The 24475-nt window shown below is 38.4% G+C and overlaps 1 protein-coding gene across 1 annotated transcript in view; it reads right to left on the reverse strand.

The window, feature by feature from the left end:
• sim1a (SIM bHLH transcription factor 1a) overlaps nucleotides 1-24475 on the reverse strand; it is a 115598-nt gene that overhangs the window by 4756 nt on the left and 86367 nt on the right. The window contains exon 11 of the mRNA XM_073056465.1: nucleotides 3459-3542. Within this exon, the coding sequence (XP_072912566.1) occupies nucleotides 3460-3542 (83 nt within the window). The 3' untranslated portion in view covers nucleotide 3459. The remainder of the gene's footprint in view (nucleotides 1-3458; nucleotides 3543-24475) is intronic.

Raw genomic sequence — 24475 nt, forward strand, 5'->3', positions numbered from 1 at the left:
ATCCTCCAAAATATCTCCATTTGTTTCTCTATCTCTTGATCAACGATGATTTTCTCTTCAGCAAACCCTAAAGAGAGAGATTTGTTACAAGTCTCACCCAGCACTGCTGATCTCCAAGGGGACCTAGCATCTCACTAGCCACCCTATTATCCCTACTCACCTATTATTGAAACATTCAGACTTCAAGCCAATTTACCTGAACTACAGCATAATTTCTCAACATATTGTGGAGTTTTAGATAGTGAAGTACTTCTAGTTCAGTATTGTAAACCTTTTCCAATCAAGGCCTGCATTTCTTGTCTCTTGTTCTGTGCACGAACTCAAATTGGTCAGCCAAAGGCAGTTTAGCACACCTGCACATTAACTACACTTCACTAACATCTAACTCATCACCTTAAACACATTGGGTTTAATAAGCCACCCTCCCCCACCTTAGTTTGTCATACTTAATCAGGGACATCTGCGATGACATTACTGAGAGCATTGCTTGTTGCCAGCAATCTACTCCCCATGGTCCTAGTGCCCTTTCATTCAACTGCATTTCTGAAACAGTGTAAACACTGTTTAACACTAATAACTATGGACTGATTTCTTTTCCAAAACATTTATTCTTCTGGATTTTTGCCTGATTCTCCTCTCTCAGTTCTTGCAGCAGTCATGAACTTCATCTTATGGAGTTTGACTCAAAACCTGGGCCTTCAGCCCACCATCAGCCAGCTGGGGTAGTAACTAGATCTGTTGGAAATTGCTTACCACTGACATCAGAGATTAAAGTCTTGACTATACACAATGCACTCAGTAGCTACTTAACACTACTAAATACATATATAGCGTTAACTAGATATTAAGTATTAGGGAGATCTCGTATTAGGAAGATCTGAAGAAGAAAAATTAGGATTTCATGGAACATGCAAAATTCTGGAGGAACTTAGTAGGCCAGGCAGCATATATGGAAAAGAGTAAACAGTCAACATTTCAGGCTGAGACCCTTCTTCAGGACTGGAAAAAAATAAAAATTGATAAATTGGCTTGGTAGACGATAGGCGATAGACAGCAGGTGCAGGAGTAGGCCATTTGACCCTTCTAGCCAGCACCACCATTCACTGTGATCATGGCTGATCATACACAATCAGTACCCCGTTCCTGGCCTCTCTCCATATCCCTTGACCCCGCTATCTATAAGAGCTCTATCTAACTCTCTCTTGAAAGCATCCAGAGAATTGGCCTCCACTGCCTTCTGGGGCAGAGCATTCCACATATCCACCACACTCTGGGTGAAAAAGTTTTTCCGCATCTCTGTTCTAAATGGCCTACCCCTTATTCTTAAACTGTGGCCTCTAGTTCTGGACTCACCCATCAGCGGGAACATGCTTCCTACCTCCAGTGTGTCCAATCCCTTAATAATCTTATATGTTTCAATCAGATCCCCTCTCATCCTTCTAAATTCCAGTGTATACAAGCCCAGTCGCTCCAATCTTTCAACATATGACAGTCCCGCCATTCCGGGAATTAACCTTGTGAACCTACGCTGCACTCCCTCAATAGCAAGAATGTCTTTCCTCAAATTTGGAGACCAAAACTGCACACAATACTCCAGGTGTGGTCTCACCAAGGCCCTGTACAGCTGCAGAAGGACCTCTTTACTCCTATACTCAATTCCTCTTGTTATAAAAGCCAGCATGCCATTAGCTTTCTTCACTGCCTGCTGTACCTGCATGCTTGCTTTCATTGACTGATGTTACAAGAACACCAGATCTCATTGTACTTCCCCTTTTCCTAACTTGACTCCATTTAGATAGTAATCTGCCTTCCTGTTCTTGCCACCAGTGGATAACCTCACATTTTTCCACATTAAACTGCAACTGCCATACATTTGCCCACTCACCCAACCTGTCCAAGTCACCCTGCATTCTCATAACATCCTCCTGACATTTCACTCTGCCACCCAGCTTTGTGTCATCAGCAAATTTGCTAATGTTACTTTTAATCCCTTCATCTAAATCATTAATGTATATTGTAAACAGCTGTGGTCCCAGCACTGAACCTTGTGGTACCCCACTGGTCACAGTCTGCCATTCCGAAAGGGACCCATTAATCACAACTCTTTGTTTCCTGTCAGCCAACCAATTTTCAATCCATGTCAGTACTCTGCCCCCAATACCATGTGCCCTAATTTTGCCCACTAATCTCCTATGTGGGACTTTATCAAAAGTTTTCTGGAAGTCCAGGTACACTACATCCACTAGCTCTCCCTTGTCCATTTTCATAGTTACATCCTCAAAAAACAAATAAGTGGTGCTAATAAGTTGATACTCATTCCAGGATGGCTACTCCTCCTAGATTGCTACTTACTCAGTCCATGTTGAACTACCAAATTTATGGTAATTACTTATCAAGAGGCATGTGAGACCATTAAAGAAAGACAGACCTCCATTTTTAAAACATCTTTCATAACCTGAGATCGCCCCAAAAATTTTTGTAGCAAACAAAGTTCTTGTGATGTCAATAAAGCACTATCCTATTTTCACAAACAAGAGAAAATCTGCAGATGCTAGAAATCTGAGCAACATACACAAAATGCTGGAAGAACTCAGCAGGTCAGGCAGCATCTATGGAAGAAAGTACAGTTGATGTTTCGGCCCGAAATGTTGACTGTACTTTTTCCCATAAATGTCCTGCTGAATTCCTTCAGCATTTTGTGTGTGTTGCTCCAATTTTCAGAAACGAGTTCTCTCAGGCCAGAACAATCCATTTCATACATTTGATTGATATTTATTCTCAAGTACATTTAAGTTCTTGGTAAGACTCCAGGGATAGCTCTTTTTCAGGACCCTACAAAGAATCCTTACCACCCATCCACAATCTCTTTGACCCACCACTGTCAGGGAGCATCAGGACTAGGACTGCCAGACTGGGTAACAGCTTCTTTCCCCAGGCTGTAAGACTGAGAAACACCTTGCCACCACCGAGGATCATCACCAGGACAACGAGCTGTTTACTGTACTGTAGAATGTTTACCTGTGCCACACACTTCACATGCATTTTGAAATATGTTTTATTAACTTATTTAAGGTAACATTTTGTCTTATTTGCTCTGTGCGATTGATATATATATTGATTATAGGTGCACCATGGTCCCGAGGGACATTGTTTCATTTGATTGTATATATGTAGTCAGATTACAACTAACTTGAACTTGAGAATGGAGACTCTTGAAATAATATTCAATTAGTATTTTGGAAGAAGTTCATGAACAGAGTAGATTAGATCAATGTATTCAGCTCAATACTATTACCAAAGCTGCTATGGTCCACATTCTGAGATGTATAATTTCCGAATATTTGGTGGAGAAGGGGTTGCAGCTGCAGACTAACGTTACCCAGTTCTACTACTCAAGCAATATGTCTTAACCTCCAAAATGGTGGAGTGGCCCATGCTTGACATTTTAGTTTACTCACATCAGGTGCCCTTCTGGTCCAAGTGAAGCTGCCAGTTTATTGTCGGCCACAGGTGCTCTGTGTTTTCCTCGTGCCAACCTGAAACTAAAATGAGATCACATTGACCCTAGACTCTTTCATTTGGGTTGCTTTCAAATCTTGGCTCTGGTGCTCTGAACTTTCAACATCAATCATAAAATGGTGGAGATTTCATGAAACCTTTTAAAAGGATGCATGAAAGTTCTGATATCAGGCTGGAAAAATTGCAACCCTAGGGCTTTTGTACAAATTGTCCAATACTTCTTTCTGTTTTCATTCATGTAAATGAGATTTTACAGCTGTTTGCAGGCTCAATTACAAACACAGGCTGTACTGGTAGGGTCTGTTCATGCTTCACTAACAAAAAGGAAGGAAAATTACAGTTCTGTAACTGAAGACCAGCCTGACATGGGAACTTCAACTATTAATAGACCACTAAAATGATTATGGTATAGAGCCGCTCAGAGCGTGCTCTGAGGAAATTACTACCAAATGTGGACAAGCCACTAATCTGTGGCACTGAATGATTTACAGATCGGGAAGCTCAGCATGCAAATATATTCATTCCTAAAAGTAAAAGGGACACAAAGTTTTGTCGTTCTGGAAAATTACATCCTATTACTCTTGATTTCTGACTCCAGATGTCCACTCTTTATTTACAGATTCATTGTAAATACAATTTAAATAATTCTATGTCAAGGCTCTGTATTTAAATATACTTTAAAAGGTTGTAGAGAATATAATTTAGTGCTCTCCCAGTAGGATTCATCCCCTACATTCAGACAACTTTGAATCCCTTCTAACAGATTAATTCCATAAAATACACTACAGCTTTGGTGATCTGTTAACTTCAATATTAAAAAATTCGACTTCTTTACTCTCTCTTATTCATGTAAAATCATACTGCAAAGAAGGAAACTATTTAGCGCACCTTGGTTCGGTCAACTCTTCCGAAGAGCTACCAATTTGCATGTTAGAGGTTCTTTTTTTCTCTAAGGAGATACAATTCTCTTTTGAAAGTTAATATTTAATCAATTCTGACCACCTTCCAAGCAGTAGAATTCACTGTAAGCAAATTACTTTTGCTGAGAATATGCCTTTTGAAAGCTTGTAAAATTATATATAAATTAATTTTCTTGCTCTGCTATTTAAAGTCAAACAGCTTTTTTTTAATTTTCAGTCCCATTGTTAAAGTAATAAACAGAAGCATTAATTATGAAATTTCTTCAAATGTTGACTCTTTCAGCTGTGTTGTTCTGAGCTATTCTGATATTTGCTGTTTCTATTTCTTATGAGTAAAACAGTTTGCAAAAGCACAGAAGCAAATTTAAGTGATTTCTTGATCAGCCAAGTTATATGCTGCATTGATTCTGTCCCCAACTGCACATGCTAGGCAATCAATTAAAGGACAATTCCTTAAATTTGACAGCTAGAGTTAAATACGACAATAGTCGAGGGTAAAACCAAAATTAAAAATAACCTATATCTGGGAAAGGAGTCAGAATTGTGAAAAATTGATGTATGAGACAATGCCTATGTTGTGTTTTCTCTGACACAAAGTAATGATTAATGTAAGAATTCTATTACTATGCATTCTATTTCCTTTCAACATTGGATTAGATTGGAAAGATGAAGTTGCACTGTTAGCTCTTTTCCAACTTTACATATTGGGAAAGATAATAGGATGAGTGGACAGCCAGAGAGATATTTTCCTGCAGTGGAAATGGCTAATACCAGGGCACATATTTTAAGGTGTCTGGAGAAAAGTATAGGAGGAATGCCAAAGGTAGGTTCTTTGCATGGAGAGTGGTGAGTGAGTGGAATACCCTGCCAAGGGCAGTAGTAGAGTCAAATACATTAGGGGCATTTAAGAAACTCTTAGGTAGGCACCTGGATAATGAGAAAATGGGGGCTATGTAGGGAGGAAGGGCAAGATTGATCCTAGAGTAGATTGAAAGGCCAGTACAACATCAAGGGCCAAAGGGCTTTTGCTGTGCTATAATATTCTATGTTCTACCTTCTATGAAATGTTGTCAAATAAGCAACCCGTTTGTCCAACCAGTGGAACAACTACACATTTTAGGGAATGACTGATGCACTTAAAAGAACTCAAGAGTTGCGGCGAGTGAGAAGGAAAAGAGTACTCTCCTCATACACTCCAATGACCCCTCGCTCAACATTTCCCTGCTTCCTAAGTCTTTTTCTAAGTACAGCAGAGGACATTGAAATACACACTCCAGAAAGTGTTGCATTAGAAATTCACAGAAAGCTATATATTTTTTTTCTGTATGGAGGCTGCAGGGTCAGTGGTCTGCAGTAATTCAGATGTTTGAGGCTAGCAGTATCCTTGGATTCAGTCTCTATAATCTCCTCTCTCCATTACCATGCACAACTATTTATACTCATGTACCATTGCCCTTGTGCACTTTGACCCAACTCAGCTGACGCTGATACCCTCATCTAAGCTTGAGTTACTTCCAAAGGAATATAGCCTTGCAGCTTCAGTAGAATAAAATTTACCTAAAACTTATCTATCCGAACTTTCCCAAGTTATGTCCATGTACCATCTCTTATTACTGATATCCTCGTCTAATAAAACTGTCACCCTTATTTAAAAGCCTCTCATTAGTCTCAGTAGCCCCTCTCTCCCTGCACTTTCTACACAGAGATCTCCATATATAAGTATACCCATTTCTTACTGCGCCAACACCTGAAAACTCTGGCTAGATCTTCATACTTCTCAGGGCCATGTGTTGCTGACTGGTTTCCCTCATGAAAACACTACCTGCATTCCCCGTGCCCATGCTTCCATGCTTGCAGACAGTAAATGTTACTACTTGAAAGCAATCTTAGCTCCTGCAGTGTGATCTGGAGACTGACACCTCTATTAGTGCAGTGTGGAAACCTAGAAATTGCCCAGGTAGGCAAAGTCAAAAGTCAGAGTGGAATTTATTGCTATTTGCACAAGTGTATGTATGCACAGGTGCAATGGAAAGCTTGTTAGTAGCAGGCACATTGCATCAGATGCAAAATATTCACAAGGAAATCATAAACTGTACAATGATAACAGCAAAACCCTAATGGCAGCTATAAAAGCTAAAAGAGATTTTTAATCCGATTTAACGCTTTGACATTATAGATACACGAAAGCAATTAAACTTAAAAGGTTAAAAAAAACATTTTTAAATAGAATTAAAATTCCCAAGAAATGTCAGAAACAATTAATACATTAATTGGCATGAACATTGATCTCTTTAACTTCCAGTACTCTGCCCCATCTCGCTTCTCCCTTTCTCTATTCCTCATTCTGGTTCTCCTCTTACCCCTTCCCTTCTCCTCACCTGCCCATCACCTCCCACTGGTAATCCTCATCCTTCCATTTCTCCCATAGTCCACTGCCTTCTACTAGATTCCTTCTTCTTCAGCCCTTTACCTCCTCTAGCTAACACCTCCCAGCTTGTACTCCTACCCTTCCTCTCCACCTTCTTATTCTGGCTTCTTCCCCCTTTCCTTTCCAGTCCTGATAAAGAGTCACAGCCCAAAACTTCGACTGTTTATTCCTCACCATAGATGATGCCTGATCTGCTGAGTTCCTCCAGCATTTTATGTGTGTAGCTTTGGGTTTTCAGCATTTGCAGAACTTGCTGTGTTAATTAATAAACTAAAAATAGAATAATTTTTAAATCATAACATATCATCCCCTTTGCCACCATATCCATTGCCCTACAATCCTCATTATGACTCAGTCGAAACAGGATCCAAGAGGCAATTCCCAGGCTTTGGAATCTCAGTAAATATGGACTCCACCGCTGGACTCTAGGCCCTCAATCTTTTCTGTCTGGTTTCTACTTTAGTTTTTGCTTGGATCCACTGAACACCATGTAAACTCCACCACTGCTTTTTGTGTAGACACCACTGCTGGATTCTTTGGGAACTTCAATACTAAACTCCACATAGGACTCCCCCAATCTCCTCTATATGGACTCTACCACTGGTACCTTTTGACTGTAATGAACCATGTGGGTAACACTCACAACTAGACTTCATATGATTACCACTGCTGCATTCCATGTGGACTCTCCCACTCAATTCCGGCAAAGAAGCAATGTGATTGATTCAAGATTATAAATGTGCTTTAGAACCTCTGTGTTTGGCAACACAATTGCAGATGCTAGATTCGGCCCAGTAAATTTTTCTCTGCCAAAATATTTCTCAAAGTTATCTTTTTGCAAGGGATTGGCTATCTTTCTTAATGTCTTCTCATATGGCTTGTTAAAAAATCGCTTGGTGGCATTTAGAAATTTGTGATGTTATTTGTTATGAAGTGCAAATCAGCTGAGACAAGTTATTGTCTTCTGGATGTGCATTTGCTTATTAAATAATGCAGCAAAAATACAGGGTAGAATGTTGGTGAAGGACACAAGTTTTGCCCTGTGGCAAACTACAAGCCTGTTCAAGTGTATGATTAAGTGGAGTTTGGAAGAGAACTGAGAATGTGGAGAAGTATTGCAAGGCATCACAAATCTTAACATTTATTTACAAAATATGCAATAATAAAGTGTTAACATTTGTCAAAAAAAAATAAAATTTTTACATAATACAATCCAGAATCCTCCTCCCTTGAAGCAATGCTTCTGGCCAGTTATCATTAAGGTTTTGGTTATTATCATTCTCCTTCTGATGTAATGAGCATGTATTTATAATTTTGCAAATTGAATTAAATACAGCACTTCCCCGCATATAATGATTAAACACCAATTAACAAAAGGACCTGATTAAAATAAGCCGGGCTGGCATTTTCCCTCTTTCTATGTGCTAAATAGGTTCACTATAACTCACATCTGAAGTAGGATTTAATACCTCCCTTGCTATTAGACTAATGCTTAGTATAAATCTTGCATCTACATGTGAATTTATAGGACTATAAAGATTCATCAATAGATCATAAAGGCTGGACTAGGAATTTGGAGTTAATAGAAATGCATTGCATTGAAAAATTATGAACAATGATTATATCAAGTAGATTAAAAGAAACTGAATAAAAAAGATAGCAAATAGAGATTGTTGTGCTGAATTAAATGAACATGATACAAGTGAAGTTGACTTCAGCATGAATGTAGCCATTACAGAGAGCTGCCAAAAAACCTGTAAAATGTGCAAAGGAAAGAATGCTATTGAACACCAAATAAAAGAAAGAAATAGAATCTCAACAATATATCAGATGGGGTCTAGATATTGGAATAATGAACAAGTATTTGATACCCATTCGTTTGATGGAATGGAGCCAATAAAGACCGTTTTGGCAATGCTGTCCCTTGCACGATAATGATAATGACCCCATTGGATATTAAATCATAATGGATTCCAGTACATCAGAAAGAGGCACCAACCTTCCACCACACCTCCCCATACCCCCAGCCTAACCATTGTTCATTGCACCGTCAGATCCTGAGCCTGATTGTGATTGATTTCCAGGTGCAAAACAAGCTGAAAGAATTAATTGCACTGTACTTAGTGAATGCCATACTAACATTCAGGCAGCCATCTTAACTATCTATCAGCCACACTATGAATGACTACTGACCTAATTTTGGAGATGCGATATGTACGTATCTTATTTCTCATAATCATTGTTTTCAGCTGCAGAATTTAATCCTTGCACACAATGAACAGGCAAAGCTTGGCCAATTTTCTAGGCAAGCCTTTAAAATATCAAAAAATTCACTTCTGATCATTTAGCATCATGCAGCCATCCAGAACTATCTGAAGAACAAAGGTAAATAGCTATTTTACTTGGACACAGAATTGAACATACTCACCTAAGAGGAAGCTCTCTGCAACTGACTATATAACCTACTCAAATGATGCACTCAGCAGTGAGATTGAGAGGTCCATTAGCTAAAATAATAGCAGGGCATTGTGATAAAGATGATTGGCAAGAAAATTATTAGTACAGTGTACACCAATGCCTGGATCATTCTAAGTTATACATTATCTGTTCTCCTACGTTATAAATAACTGCAGGTGTGGACCCTACAAATATTTTAGCAAGAACGCTACTTGGTACATTGTAACTCTCAATGCAAGAATCCCCATTGCACTAAATTTTGAATGTCTGTTTTATTTAACATAAAAAACATCTAATGGGGATATTTTTCTACAAAAAGTAGATTGATTTCACTGTACTTCTCTTCATATTGTTATTAACAAACCACCTGGAATATTCAAAATTACGGCAAAGTAACCTATCAGTGGGAATTTAAATTATTCCCTTTATGCCACGTTGGCTTTAGAATCAAATTAGAATGAATTCTTGGATACCAGCCATAATATGTAGGTGAAATGTTGTAGATTATAATATAAAAAGTCTGTGTGCAATTGGCAATCAGCAGGTGACTAATTTGTAGCGGATACTTCATGGGAACCAACTTATGACTGTGAAAGTGGCTAGGAAACTTAACAATATATGAATATGTTCCATTCCTATATTTGTGCAACACTGTTCACCAAAATCAGGTCAATGCAGTCACTCCCATAATGACTCTACAGAAGGATGATTGGCCGCTGTCCTTGATCAGATTATTTACCATAATGTTATCAACCAAGATTGAAGTTAAATTTAGTCACACTTAGTGCATTCCATAATACATAGTCATCATTGAAGGTGTCTATCATTTGCAAAATATGCCTCCTAAAGCTGTTTCACTCAAAGTTAGTCCTGGGGATGTTTAGTCCACTATGCAATCTCTGCACTGCATTGTTTATTTTGTCTAATTTCATTTCAATTACCTTCAAGTCTTCTGAAATGCTAATATATACACAAGAACACAATAACAGGAAAGATAAGAACAGTCTATCATCAAGTTCTTCAGCTTTACACCTCACATGTGTATTGGCCTTCCTTGGTTTACAAATCTTTGCTACTCTGCCAATATACTCCCGAATTTATGAAGATTCTTTGATGTAATGAAAAGTGAGCCAAATTCCATTTCAAATAGATTTTGTATGCTAGTTGATGTAGCAAAGCTATTGGAATCTCATGCTGAAGACCTTACAAGTGAGGATTACAAGCTCAAATCTGGAAAAATTGTGTAAGTGGGGTCTATACCATTTCTTCACAGAGGAAGAAACTTTCAGACATCCATCAAAGGACTTCATATTGGAAAGAATTATAAGGCATTTGAAAAAAAATGATATAATTTTGAAAATCTGTTATGTAAAATGAGTATTTGGCTTTTCATTAAAAATTCAAAAGATTAATTGATCAGAATGCTGTCAGATTAGATATCCATTCCAAGATATTTCTCATCAAAGACTTTAGAACTATAGTAAACTATAACACTTGTTAACATAATGCTCAACTAAATTCAGTTGAGAATATTTAAACTCACAATATACTTACTTCAGCACTTAAAAAATGAAAGCTACTTACTGTTGTGTATTTCATATTTCAGTAATATTTGAGTAATGTTTCAAATACAATACTATGCAAAAGTCTCAGGCACATATAAAAGAAGTCTAAAGCGACAAAGCTTTCAAAAATAATGAATTGAAAAGTTTCTAAATATCAAAAAAAACCACTATGAGCAGCAGAAAACAGTAAAAAACTAAATCAAATCAAAATTTGGTGAGACCACCCTTTGACTTTAAAACTGCATCAATTCTCTTAGGTACACTGTTGTGCAGTTTTATAAGAAAATCAGCTGGTAGGTTGTTCAAAACATCTTGAAGAACTTGCCACAGTTCTATTGCAGATTATGGCTGTCTCGCTTGCTTCTGTCTCTCCAGGTAATCCCAGACAGCCTTGATGATGCTAAGATCAAGGCTTTGTGGAGACCATGCTGTCTGAAACAATTTACAAAAATCTAGGGTGCCTAAGTCTGTTGCACAGTACTGTAAATTGTTTGATTAAGCATTCTTTCGTGTTTACATAATTCATTACAGGATATGTGTAAAAACCTGTGAATGGCATACATCATCACACCACCACATCCTAAGTGCATGCCTCATGGAAGTAAAAGGCAGAAGATGGAGAAAATTCACAGGTTCATACACGGTGAAAATAATAACAAATAAATAAGCAGAAATGTGTGGCTACAATGGAAAGAAAGACACATTTGCTTCCACAAAAGATAACTGGGTTTACTTTACTGAGCAAATTGATCAGTATTTCGAAGCAAATGAAATAGCCATTGAAAAGTGAATGCCAGTGTTACTGATTGAAATAGGTGGAAGAGCATACAGCTTGCTTAGAAATTTAACTGCTCCAACCGAACCAGCCAAGATGATATTTGTTTATATCAGGAACATAATACAGGAACACTTAGAACCAAAATGATCTTTGATTGCAGAATACTTTGGGTTTCATAAGTGGAATCAAAAGGAAGTGGAGTCCATTTCAGCTTACGTGGCAGAATTGGAAAATTTTTTGAGCATTGTCAGTTCAATGATGGACTTCATGATGCACTGAGAAATTGTTTAGTTTGTGGAACAATATTCAAGCTTTGTCTGGTGTCCTGGAATAGGTCAGCAGACAGAATAGTCCAACTCACCCTGCACAGTCTGAGATGCTAACACATCCAGAAGTTGTCAAGAGCAGTGCCTCTCCATCCCTGGGAAAGGCATGCATTGCCCTGACAGAGGATACATGTGGATTTTGCCGGACCATTCATAGGCACAAATTTCTTGGTGGTAATAGATGCAGTTGCCTCAACTACAGCCTTGCACACAGTTGATGTGTTGAGGAGCATTGGACTAGTATTCCAGAACACTTAGTTAGTGAAAATGGACCAGAGCTTGTTGCAGAATTATTTGTCATTCCTGAAAATGAATGGAATAAGACGTTTTACACCTGCACCGTACCACCAACCAGATACAAGTGGCTTTGTGGAAATGTCCTGATGAAGGTTCTCAGCCTGAAACATCGACTGTACTCTTTTCCATAGATGCTGCCTGGCCTGCTGAGATCCTCCAGCATTTTGTCTTGTTTGTGGTGGAAAGGTCAGTCCAGAGCCTAAAGAATGCACTGCGCGCAATGTCAGCAGAACACACTACACTAAATCAGAAGCTTGCCAATTTCCTCCTTGCATACCTGCACAACTAACAACTCACCAGCTATCCTGGTCCTGGGTTATCTCTTGCACTCGCTCTTGGATCTCCTCAAACCCAGTCTTAGGAGTATGCAGAACAAACAGCTGAGACAAACTGAGGGCTCCTCAAACAAGGGTGTTTGAAGTTTCACTCCTGAACAAGCAGTCTGGGCGAGAAACTACAGAGGGTACCAAACATGGGTACTCGGAAAGATTAGAATAAAACTGGACCACTCTCTTACACTCTCTATTCTGACATCAGAGATTACATCTGATGTCATCTGGAGATGACACATAGATCAGCAATCCTCCACAATGATTAAATCTTTAGCTCTAATAGGACAATTTACTATTCTGCGGTATCTGTATAGTAGTTATATAGTATATTGTTATTATAGTTGTAATGCATTCGAAATTGAGTTGGAATTTATAGCTAAGCAGGGAGGAGTATTGCCTATTAAATATTTCAGTAGTATTTGAGTAATATTGTAAATACATCATTTGATTAAGCATTCTTTGTTGCTTAAATAATTCATTGTGGGTTATATGTAAAAGTATGTGAATGGCATATGTTATCACACCACCAGATCATAAGTCTCACTAAATTAAAAATAAAATGAAGCACATAAGTTACCCAGGGCTCCATTGTTTTTCTTTCGAGTAATTTATGTTGCAAAACAAAATATCTACATCTTTTCACTGCATTATTAACTGCAGATAACACTGATTTTATTTTAACTTACCTGATCTTGTTTCACCTCAGAGTCTGATGATTACTTTCATATCCCTTAATTTAAAATTTCCATTGCAATGTTTCCAGTCAGTACCATCTGTTCCAGATGAAGTGGCCATTGAGCATATGTTTGCGATATTCTGCTGTTGTAGCCCATCCACTCTGAAGTTCAACATATCGTGTATTCAGTGATGCTCTTCTGCACAGCATTGTTTTAAAATGTGGCTATTTGAATTACTGGTGCTTTTCTGTCAGCTTGATGCAGTCTGGCCATTCTCTTCTGGCCTCTCTCATTAACAAAACATTTTCATCCACAGAACTGTCACTCACCAGATTTTTTTTTTGTTTTTCACACCATTCTCTGTAAACTCAACAGACTGTTGTGCATGAAAATCCCAGAGTTTCTGAGATACTTAAACCATATCATCTGGCACCAACAATCATTACATGGTCAAAGTCACTAAGATCACATTTCTTCCCCATTGTGATATGTGATCTGAACAACAAATGAACCTCTTGACAATGTCAGCATGATTGGCCGAATAATTACTTGCATTAACATGCACTTGTGTGGGTGTACCTAATAAAGTGGCCACTGAGTGTATAAGAGGTGCCTAACAGAAAGACAGGCCCCCTGATAATCATTAAGCACCTTACAGATGCACTTATATCCATGTATGTGTCTAACATGTGTGCTTAACATGGCCCTTTAGAATAAGGTCAAATTTCAATTGTTGTGCATGCCAGTGTTACATATTATTTTATATTAAAAACAACCTCTATTCCTCTCAATAAAACCTTATAATCCTTAAAGGCAAATGTAAGAGAACTTCATACCAGATGGTAAAAAAAATGTACAGACTTGTCTTTCATTGAAATATGCAAATAGGCATATGTGGTACCTAAGATTATCATGATGAATGTTGAAAGCACCCCTGGCAAGATATTCCTTGAATCTAATTTTACACATACATATTGTCATAGGTCATTAACATGCATATTGCTATAACTTATGAGCATTGCAGCTTTTAAATAACTAACTACAACATAGGTTCTGCAGTTCTGAGCAAAGCACTTTAAAACCTGAAGCACATTTTGTAAAAATCTACCTTCAAAAACCTAGTGCACAACCACCCAACCCTCCAACCCAGCAACTTTTCTCCAGTCCCCTATCAAAATATGCGTTTCACTGTTTTTTTGCAGATCTGGCAATCATTCAATAATATTAAAAATAATCTTTCCCCATTTGGACATATCTTTGAGGGTGTCTGATCCTTGAAGGTACTGTAGGCCTTCTGTTAATGGACAAGAAAAGACTGCACTCATCAACCTTATCTGTGTCTCTCGTGATTTAACATCGCTCAGATTCATTCATTTATCACATGTACATCAGAACATACTGTGAAATGTATTGTTTGCGTTAACAATCAGCACGGCCTAAGGATGTGCTGGGGGCAGCCTGCAAGCATCGCTACACATTCCAGTCCAACCATTGCATACATAATGTTCAGCAAACAAACAGAACAAAACAAGTCCCTTTCCTTCCTCCCATCCACCTCCAGAACTATTCACACACACAGACAGTTCTCCAGCCCCAGGACAGACCATGCCTCGAGCCTCCATTGGACTTGGGGATGAGCAGACTTTGTCCTACAACTTCCCCAGTGGATTCGCAGACCAGGACTTTGGGCCTCAACATCTGGACTTCCAATTGATCTTCAGGCTTTGGTCTTTGGCATTAACTCCAAGACTCTCCAATAGCAGGACCCCAAACTCCTGGCCTTGATTTCAGAGACTTTCTGATGATGTACCCTGGACACCAGGGTCGCCAGTGAACTGACCTGACACTCCAGGCCTCAAACTCCGGGCTCACCGACTCACATAACAAGAGGGTCATATCTCAATGGAGAATACAGCTCAGTGCAATCATGACTGAAAGTTACCCCCTATAAAGTTATCCCTCTATAAGGTTACCCCTCCCTCCTAAGTTCCAGGGATAAAAGTTAAGCCTTTCCATCATCTCATTTATAAAGCCACCCAGTCCTGGGAACGTTTTTATGATTCTTCTCTGCACACTTTCAAGCTTAATAACGTCCTTCCTATAGCTGAGCAACCAGAATTACACATGATGCTCCACTCCGATTTGTACAATTGCAACATGATGTCCCACCTGTAGTACTCAATACCTTGAAGATGAAGGCAAGCATGCCTAACACCTTCTTCACCACCCTGTCTACCTTACACTTGTCCATGTTACATTCCACCTGCCATTTCTTGAGCCAATTCCCCAGTTTCTCTAAATCCCAATGTAATCTTAGATAGTCTTCTTCTCTGTGCAACTCACCACCAATTTTGCTGTTATCCATGAACTTACTAAGTAGGTTAACATCATTGTTACCCAAGTCATTGATATCGATGACAAACAGCACTAGACACAGCACTGATTCCCTGCAGCACACCACTAGAGAGTGGCCACAAATCTGCATAATGATTCTCCATTACCAACCGCTGATTCCTTCCAGCAAGCCATGGCACAGAAAGGACAAAAGAAGCAGGCAGGGGAGTGAGACCAACTTGCATGATAATGTAGTGGTTAGCATAATTCCATTACAGTACCAGTGAAATGGGTTCAACTTCATCGCTCTCTGTAAAGAATCTGTACATTCTTCCCATGACCATGAAGGTTTCCTCTGGCTGCTCTGGTTTCCTCCCACATTCCAAAAACCTATGGGGTAATAGGTTAATTGGTCACTTGAGTGGTGTAGGCTCGTTGGGTCTGTTACCATGCTGTATTGCTAAATAAAAATAAATAAGTAACTTATACATGGAGCTGATACAGACTAGACAATCCAAATGACTTCCTTCCGTGTTGTAATCATTCTGTGATACATGATATTATTGAAGCATAAAGGGACATTAGAGCATGACCTTCTTCAATCATGTATTCAGAATGCCAGACACCGTTTTGATTTATTTTCTGCAGCAGAGCACTTCATCAGTGCAGTGTGTCCTCAGTTCTGATGAATAATCTTCAACTGAAAACATTAACTTTTTTCTCTTTCCATAGACACTGCCAAATCTTCTGCTGGTTTCCATCGTCATCATCATTGTTTTTATTTCACGTTTCCAGCATCTACTGTTCTTTCACTTTCCAATACCTGAAGTATTTGTGCATTTTCATGTGACTGAAACATTTTCATTTTCATGTGTTTGTTCTATATTCTCTGGTTTCCTCCCACATCCCAAAGGTAGGTTAAAACATAAAGAGAAAGTGCTGGAAATAATCATCAGGTTAGCCCACATCTGTGGGAAGAGAAGCATAGCCAATCTTTCAGATTGAAGAAGTTCTGACAAAGGGTCTTTGACCTGAAATTCTGTTTCTCTTCCCACAGATGTGGCTTGACCTGCTGAATATTTCCAGCATTTTCTGTTTTTGATTTAGATTTTCCACAACAGCAGTCTTTTTTTTCACAATGTCAGCAAGTTAATTGAGTTCTGTAAGTAATGAGTAAAGCAGTGGTAGGGTATGCAAGGAACTGATAAAAATATGGGGAGAACAAAATGGGATTCATGTAAATAACACCTGGATGTTTAGCATGAACATATTGGGCCAAGGGCTGTTTCCATTCTCTATGCTTCTAAGTAGGGATTGAATTGGGGAATTTGATAGAAAAAGGTAAACAGAGATTAATTTGTTATTTAATTATATTCATTGATACTGTATGTTTGTATAGTTTAAATGCCTCTGTACTTGTCGAAGTTTTAACTTTAAATGTGCAGCCCCCTCACCGGACTCATATGGAAACTTGGCTGGTTGCCGGCCCCACTAATGACCACAGGACTCAATGGTGAGAAGGCCTCCTTTCATAAACAATGGGCATCTTGGGTCGGTATGATTTGGGGTCCAACCAAACAGAAACGTCATGATAATGAAACATGGATTTGAGTGAATGCTGTGTAAATACTATCCAGACACAATTTTTGGTCAGCAAGATATAGCAATTTGTACATTGAATAAAATTATAAAGCAAGTATAATTACAAATTTCAGCTTTATCAAATAGCTAGTAGGAAAAAGAAGAGGGAAAAATAATAAAAGGACATATTGCGAGTAAACCAGTCTAAATGTGCACAGAATGTTGGAGCTCATCTTGAGGTTGTCTTTTTACTCATGTGCTGGATCCACAGTCCATGAGAAAGCACAAATCACATTCAAAACTTTGCTCAAAATCGATCTTGAACAATTGAGCTCTCTCTCGAGAGAGAGAGAGAGGATTGGCCTTTTCTCCTGGAAGCCATTCATCTGAACAAAGCACCTAGTGCAACAGGGGCACTCCTTCCCACAGCATCTTCAGCCATCTTCCCTCCTGTCCTATCTTCAGCTCCTGCCAAAAAAAGACCACAAACCCCACCAGTGTCCATCACAAATTTCTCTCCACCCAGCTTTCTTTAGAACTTCTCCCATTTCCACCATCCTGATTGGCTGACACAGAATTCCTAAGTTGAACATCATAGTCCCTTGTCTTTAGCTGAAACCCAAACATGCTATCAGCAGGTCGCACTGCTTCTACAGAAAGCTACTAAGTGAAATACACTACAGCATTAGCTGCAAAAATCTTAACCAGTGCATTACAAAGGTCTTTTCTGAAAAATTCAATGGCAGCTTAACAGATAATGAGCCAGAAGGGAGACTGGTTGAAAACCCTTCTGTAAGTGCATCAAATGCTGACACAGAGACAACTCCTTTGGTGCAGTCCACCACCTTATTGCTCTGGCCCTGGTGTGGAGGTGGAGGGAGGGGGAGATGGATGTCTTCCAGCAGAAGACCATGATCTGGGGTTATATTGGAGCAACAGCATGTCACACAAGGGCAAACAGCCAGCAAGTTCCAAGCAACAGAAAATCTTCCCCATTATCTCATTTTCTAGGAATAATATTACATGGAAATTTTGGACAAAATTTGATATTTTGCATTCTTTTCCTTTGGTTTTAATCCAGTTAAACATTATCTTCTTGAATTTAGCTTTAGAAAGTTTAAAAGCAATATATTTTTCTGCCAGCAATATTTATAAAGTCAGGAATGTCTTTATGACGTGCAGTGCTTACATTTAAATTCTTATTTCAGCCTTGATGTATAAATAAATACAGATAATTGTTTCCCATTTCACTCTGTCATTTTAGTTGTTGTATACTCTCAATTCTCTGACATGAGATACCAACAAGCTGATTTGTGTTGTGGGGTTGAATATCATACTTTCCTTGAATTCTAGCCCAGTCTACTTTCAAGAAATCACTTGCATTCCTTTGTGAGGTCAAGGCAATAAAATCTGTCAACAAGCAAATTACACAAACAGGGATGAATGTAATCTCTCCCTTATTAGGGAATCCATGAAAAGGAGGCTATACAAAGTAAGCAGTAGGTAAATTTAAACTGAGCCAAAGTCACTTACGTCTTTTCATTTCATGAAAACATTTTCATTTCTTCTCACATGGACATTGCCAGCAAGGAAAGCAATTAGCATTATTTAACATTTCCATTGAGAAGGTGGCATTAGCATGGGCAAGTGTTTTATTAATACAAACACAGTATGAATTAGGAACAAAAAATAGAGCACTGAGCCTCTCAAGTCTATTCTGCCAGTTAGGTTGTGCCTCATCCAATTGCACAGTACTGTAGCAATTTTATGAATTGTACTGTACTGCTGCTGCAGAAAAAAACACAGTTCATGACATACGTGAATGATGATAAACCTGATTCTAATATGAGTCTCTATTGAGAGTGGGAAGGGGGCAGGGAGAGGGAAATCATGGTTGGGAAAAGAGGGAGGGAGGGAGCAGGAAGCACCAGAAAGCCATTCTGTAATGATCAATAAATTTATTGTTTGAAATCAAATGACTTTGCCTTGTGTCTCAGGGATGGGTGTGTCTGCATGCATGCTATTTACCCCGCCTCAGCACTCCTTCTCTGCTATCACGCCCCTCCCATGGCACAGTGCTCCTTGCTATTCTTAACATCCTTTCCTCCTGCCAAATTTACAAACTCGTTCTCCATTCCATGTTGAGAAATACACCATTGTGCAAGTCTTGGGCACCTTGTTACATATATATACCTAATACTTTTGTACTGTACTGTAAGCTCAAGTCCACATTCCAACTTTTCCACAAAAACCTTTTATCCCTTTCTTATCAATTTTCTGTAGTTAGATCAGTAATTATACTCCTGACATAATCCAAACCAATCAACTTTGAGGAAGTTGTTGATGACTAGGCTTATCAACATGGAAGGTGAGCTCTGTTTTCATGTTTTTTGACAAATGTAAACGAAGAAAGATGGGAAGAGGATCAGGTGAGCCTGATTCTGTGGTGTATATCCTATGTAATCCTACATTTCAGTCTGCTGAGTATTGCAAGCATTTTCTGTTTTGTTTTAGAATTTCAGCCTCTGCGGCATTTTTTTTTCATACATTGGTGCATGAGTGAGGTTAATAGCACATTGACAATGCTTCCATCATTTCGGAATTGAATAACAATATTTTGCTGACATAGAAATTATCCAGATTATCAGAGCAGGTTAGAAACCTTCAAAGCCATTTCTGGACAGATGCAATGCATCATTAATATGCTACCTCTGTTTCAATGTGGTATTCAAACTGTGATTTCCATTGGGAAAGAAAACCTAATGCTGTGCTTGCTTAGTAACCACGAGACAATGTCATAATGCATAACATTGAGTATGAAAAGTCTGAAGCTGCAGAGGACAGAAAGAAACTTGACCCACCATCTCCATCATAACCATCAAGTACCCATCTATACTGATCCCATCTTTCAACATATAGTCTATAGCCTTTTATGCCTTGGTGATTCAAATGTTCATCTAGATAATTTTTAAATATTATGTGAGTATCTGCTTCCAACTCTGCTAGTTCCTGATTCTAGCTGCTAATGAACCCTCCTGATGAAGAATGTAAAGCGTCAGCATTTAAGAGGTTAAAATCCAATGTGGAGATGCTCTAAGTACGGTAGCTTGAAGATAAACAACTGCCATTTTGAACATATGTACTGAGGATATATTATTTTTATATTCTTAGCATATTATTATAATATATATTATTATATATTTACAAACACATTGCAACAGCATAGTCAGATAGCTAAGTTGAAATGGTAATGTTGCTACTGTCATTGGCTTCCCAAGTCATTTGGCGTACAATGCATGTTCAGGTCGACCCACAGCTCCAGATTACATTACACAAAGTCTTATTGCTTGAAAAATCCTCACTAAACCATGAACACTCTTGCACTCAATCCACAAGTTTATCCTTACAGATAAAAATAAGGTAAGTGCAAGATATCTGTGCATCTGGCCTGCAAGTTTGTAGAGTAAGATGAGCAAGTTTGCACAGTAAGATGTACTCTCATGTTATGAAACCATTAATTAACAGGACTGCTACTACAATTAGTAATAAAGTAACATCTAATTATTTATTTTCTTCTTCTCAGTTCTCACAGGATGTGGAGGTTTGAAGAAAGTAACAGGGTATTTTTGGTAATCTGTAAACACAAGAATCTGCAGTTGAAGGAATCTGGAACAAAGGAAAAAGTGCTGCGAGACAAATTCATTGGGTCAGGTAATATCAGGAGAGGGGAATTTTCAAATGAAGAGACTCAACCAGAAGTGGCAACCATTTATTTCTCTCTGCCTGGCCCATTGAGCTGCTCCAGCAGCTGGTGTTTTTATTCTCTCATTTGATAAATCGATCCATTGTTTTGCTTCCTTTCTGTGTCGTGGTTCTATGCAGTAGCTTCAACTGCATGTAATCATGTCTAATGTTAACAAGATCCATTCAGCTACTCCCAAGCAAACCAAGCAGTGCTACAAGAACTCTTGCTCTCAGAAATACTTTAAGGACACTATGCTGACATTTTGAAGAAGAGAAGTAACAAATCAGAGCAACAAGTAGCAAAGGAATAAATAATTTAATAATGTATAAGTGGTAGTGCAGGATGAGAGATCAGTGATGGCCATGGCATTGCAGCTAACACCTCTGCACTTCTTCAAAGTATTTCAAACTCAATCCATGTCAAAGAAAGCTCAAAGTTCAATGCAAATTTATGATCAAGATATGTATATGGCACCATATACAACCCAGAGATTCATTTTCTTGCAGGCATTCACAGTAGAACAAAGAAGTACAATAGAATCAATGAAAAACTACACACAAAGACTGACAAATAACCATTGTGCAAAAGAAAACAAACTGTGCAAATGCAAAAGAAAAACATAAATAAATAAATACTGAGAACCTGAATAGTAGAGTCTTGAAAATTAGTTCATAGGTTATGGAATCAATTCAGTGTTGTGGAGCGTAAGGTTATCCTCGCTTGTTCAGGAGCCTAATGGTTGAAGGGTAATAACTTTTCCTGAACTTGGTTGTGTGGGATCTAAAGATCCTTCCCAATGACAGAAACAAGAAGAGAGCATGGCCTGGATGGTGAGGGTCCTTAATGATGGATGCTGCTTTCTTGTGGCAACACTCCATGTAGATGTGTTCAATATTTATATAACACACACATAGTGAATGCAGTTTTAGTCCAACGGCTGTGAATTGAGTGGAGACATGGGAGGTCATAACATGCAGTATATAAACATAAAGGTAAGACATTTTCTTTCTTGTGTTATTATTCAGAAAGAAAAGAAACTAAAAGTACCCTTTGTGCTAAAAATGTTTTGCTGTCAAGTCAGATTCAACCACTTAGAGTAAAAATATTATTTCAAAAAATGTTGAACATGTATTAGAAAAGTAAACAAGTTTGTTGCTTTCTATTCCTTGTGGTTTTCCCCGAGAACTGGGTGAAGGAATAAGGGAATGCTTCCTTCCAGTCATAATTTGGTATTTATGTAATTTAATGATAAGGGGAAAATACTATTTTCAATGTTACAGGAGTTATAGCCTGTGCCTCTGGTGTAAATAACTGAACTGTCTTTATCTAAACATCTATTAACAATTCCCACGCCTCCAGTAAATGCATCCTCACACGCAGTTCATTACACCATAGGGAACCTCTGGCTGATAGCAGCACCAAACCCCCTAGCTCAGAATCATTAATTATCACCACTGCGCTTTGTTATTGATCATTTACTGGACTGCCCTACAAAGCAATGAGAATTATTTCTTCCCTGTGCAGGTAGCTCCCTAACTTTGCACTCCCTGCTAATGTATGTTCAAAAATGAGCTGCTGGAGGAAATTAGTAGGTCAGACAACATCCATGGTGCGAAATATTGTAGGCCATCGATTGGGTTGAGGCCCCTTATCTGGACTGAAAAAGTAGGGGGGAGATAACCAGTATAAAGCAGTGGGGGTTGGGGGTTGTAGGAGAAAGTTGTGGTAAGCAATTTGTGGATCCAGGTGAAAAGGCTTTGATTGACAGTTGGAATCAGGTGGGGGAAAGAAGAATATAAATAGCAAAGGGGATAATAAAAGGACTCTGGAAAAGGCTACAGATTATGGAATTTGATAAGAAAGGAAGGTGAAAAGTGAAAGCAGGGGGAAGGTGGGTCCATAGGAAGAGTTGGCGGGGATAGGGGGAGAACAAGGGGTGCATTGGGGAGTGTATATATTGTATCCCTCTGATAATTAATGTACTTGTTCCATGTAGACAGCACCAACTGTAGTGTCAAGTGAGGGGTCCATCATCCTTGGTGATTATTACCTATTTAATGCTGTCTTGTTCTTAATGACAGCCTACACTTCTTAAACCGGATTGCACTACAAAAGATGCTGACAAACTTTCTGGAACTCATTTCTTCCTGGGATACATTAAACTCTTGATGATAAAAGCTGATGCAAGGACAAAACTGAACAGGATTCTTTTCTCAGAAAATCAGAAAGTGGATTGTGTTTGGATGGAGGTAAGGAATAAGAAGTGACAGAAAACACTTGTGGGACAGATTACATGTTGCTCTGAAGAACATGGTATAAATCAAGGAATAAAATAAGCTTTTAACAATGTTAATGCCATAACGAGGTTGTGAGTGCAAAGGAAGTTTAACCTTTGGACATATTTGACATAGCAATTTGGCAAAAGTAATTTGAAGACCAAATTTATAAGAGTAATATCGAGGGAGTTTCCAGGAAAAGTATAAAGGGGGAAAAAAAACAGGGATCTTGTCTTTTTAGTTTGAGTTGATGAAATTCTTTTGTAAAAATAGATTAAATGTTACATTGCAATGGTGGGTAAGAAATAACATTCCATTTACTGATACAGTTCATATTTCTCAACAACTTCTCCAATGAGAAATGAAAATCTCCAGATGAAAATTGATCAGTCTGAATAACTAAAGATTACAATGTTGCCAAGGTAAATATTAAGCCAGAGAGTTGGGAAAAGTTTTAGAAACTGGAAAGAATGACTAAAACATTGGATAAAAAGTGAACAACTAAACAGTGAGAACAAACCAGCAACAAATATAAATAAATTGTAAAAATATGCTCTACATCTTCAAGAGGATGAAATGGTCTGCAATTCTGATCCCTTTGAAGACCAAGGAAAGAGAATAGATAACATTTAGTCATGAAAATGGAAAATTGGAAAATATATGAGGTTATTTTCTTTGGTAGGAAGATTAAAATATCTCAATATATTTACAAATGAGGAACTTGTTGGAATTGAACATGGATATTTGTTGTGTGCAAATTATGAACAGTTAACAAGTGGGTGAGGCAAACAAATAAAATGGCTAATACTTTCTTGTTCTTTATTGCAAGTGGTTACAGTTAAAGAAAGAATTTGTGGAATTGAATAGGGCTTTTTTGAGACCATATTGAGGATTTTGTTGGCGACCTGGTCCAAGGTTGGATCACTGGAATAATTACTCTCCAGTGAGTTGACTGAAGTGCATGAGAATGAGAAACAAGAGTGTTGAAGCTGAAAGAACTCTTTCCCTTGCTGAGGTGATTAGAATTAAAGAAGCTTCAGTTTAGGGTAAAGCATTAGCCATTAAGTACTGAGGGAAAGATTTGTTTTTCTCAGAGAGATATTAGGTACATAGAGCTTAGAAAAATAGAGGGCTATGGGTAAGCCTAGTAATTTCTACGGTAGGGACATGTTCGGCACAATTTTGTGGGCCGAGGGGCCTGTATTGTGCTGTAGATTTTCTATGTTTAATCTTTGACTTC

This window comes from Hemitrygon akajei, chromosome 9 (genome assembly GCF_048418815.1).
Source record: "Hemitrygon akajei chromosome 9, sHemAka1.3, whole genome shotgun sequence".
Classification (NCBI taxonomy): Eukaryota; Metazoa; Chordata; class Chondrichthyes; order Myliobatiformes; family Dasyatidae; genus Hemitrygon; species Hemitrygon akajei.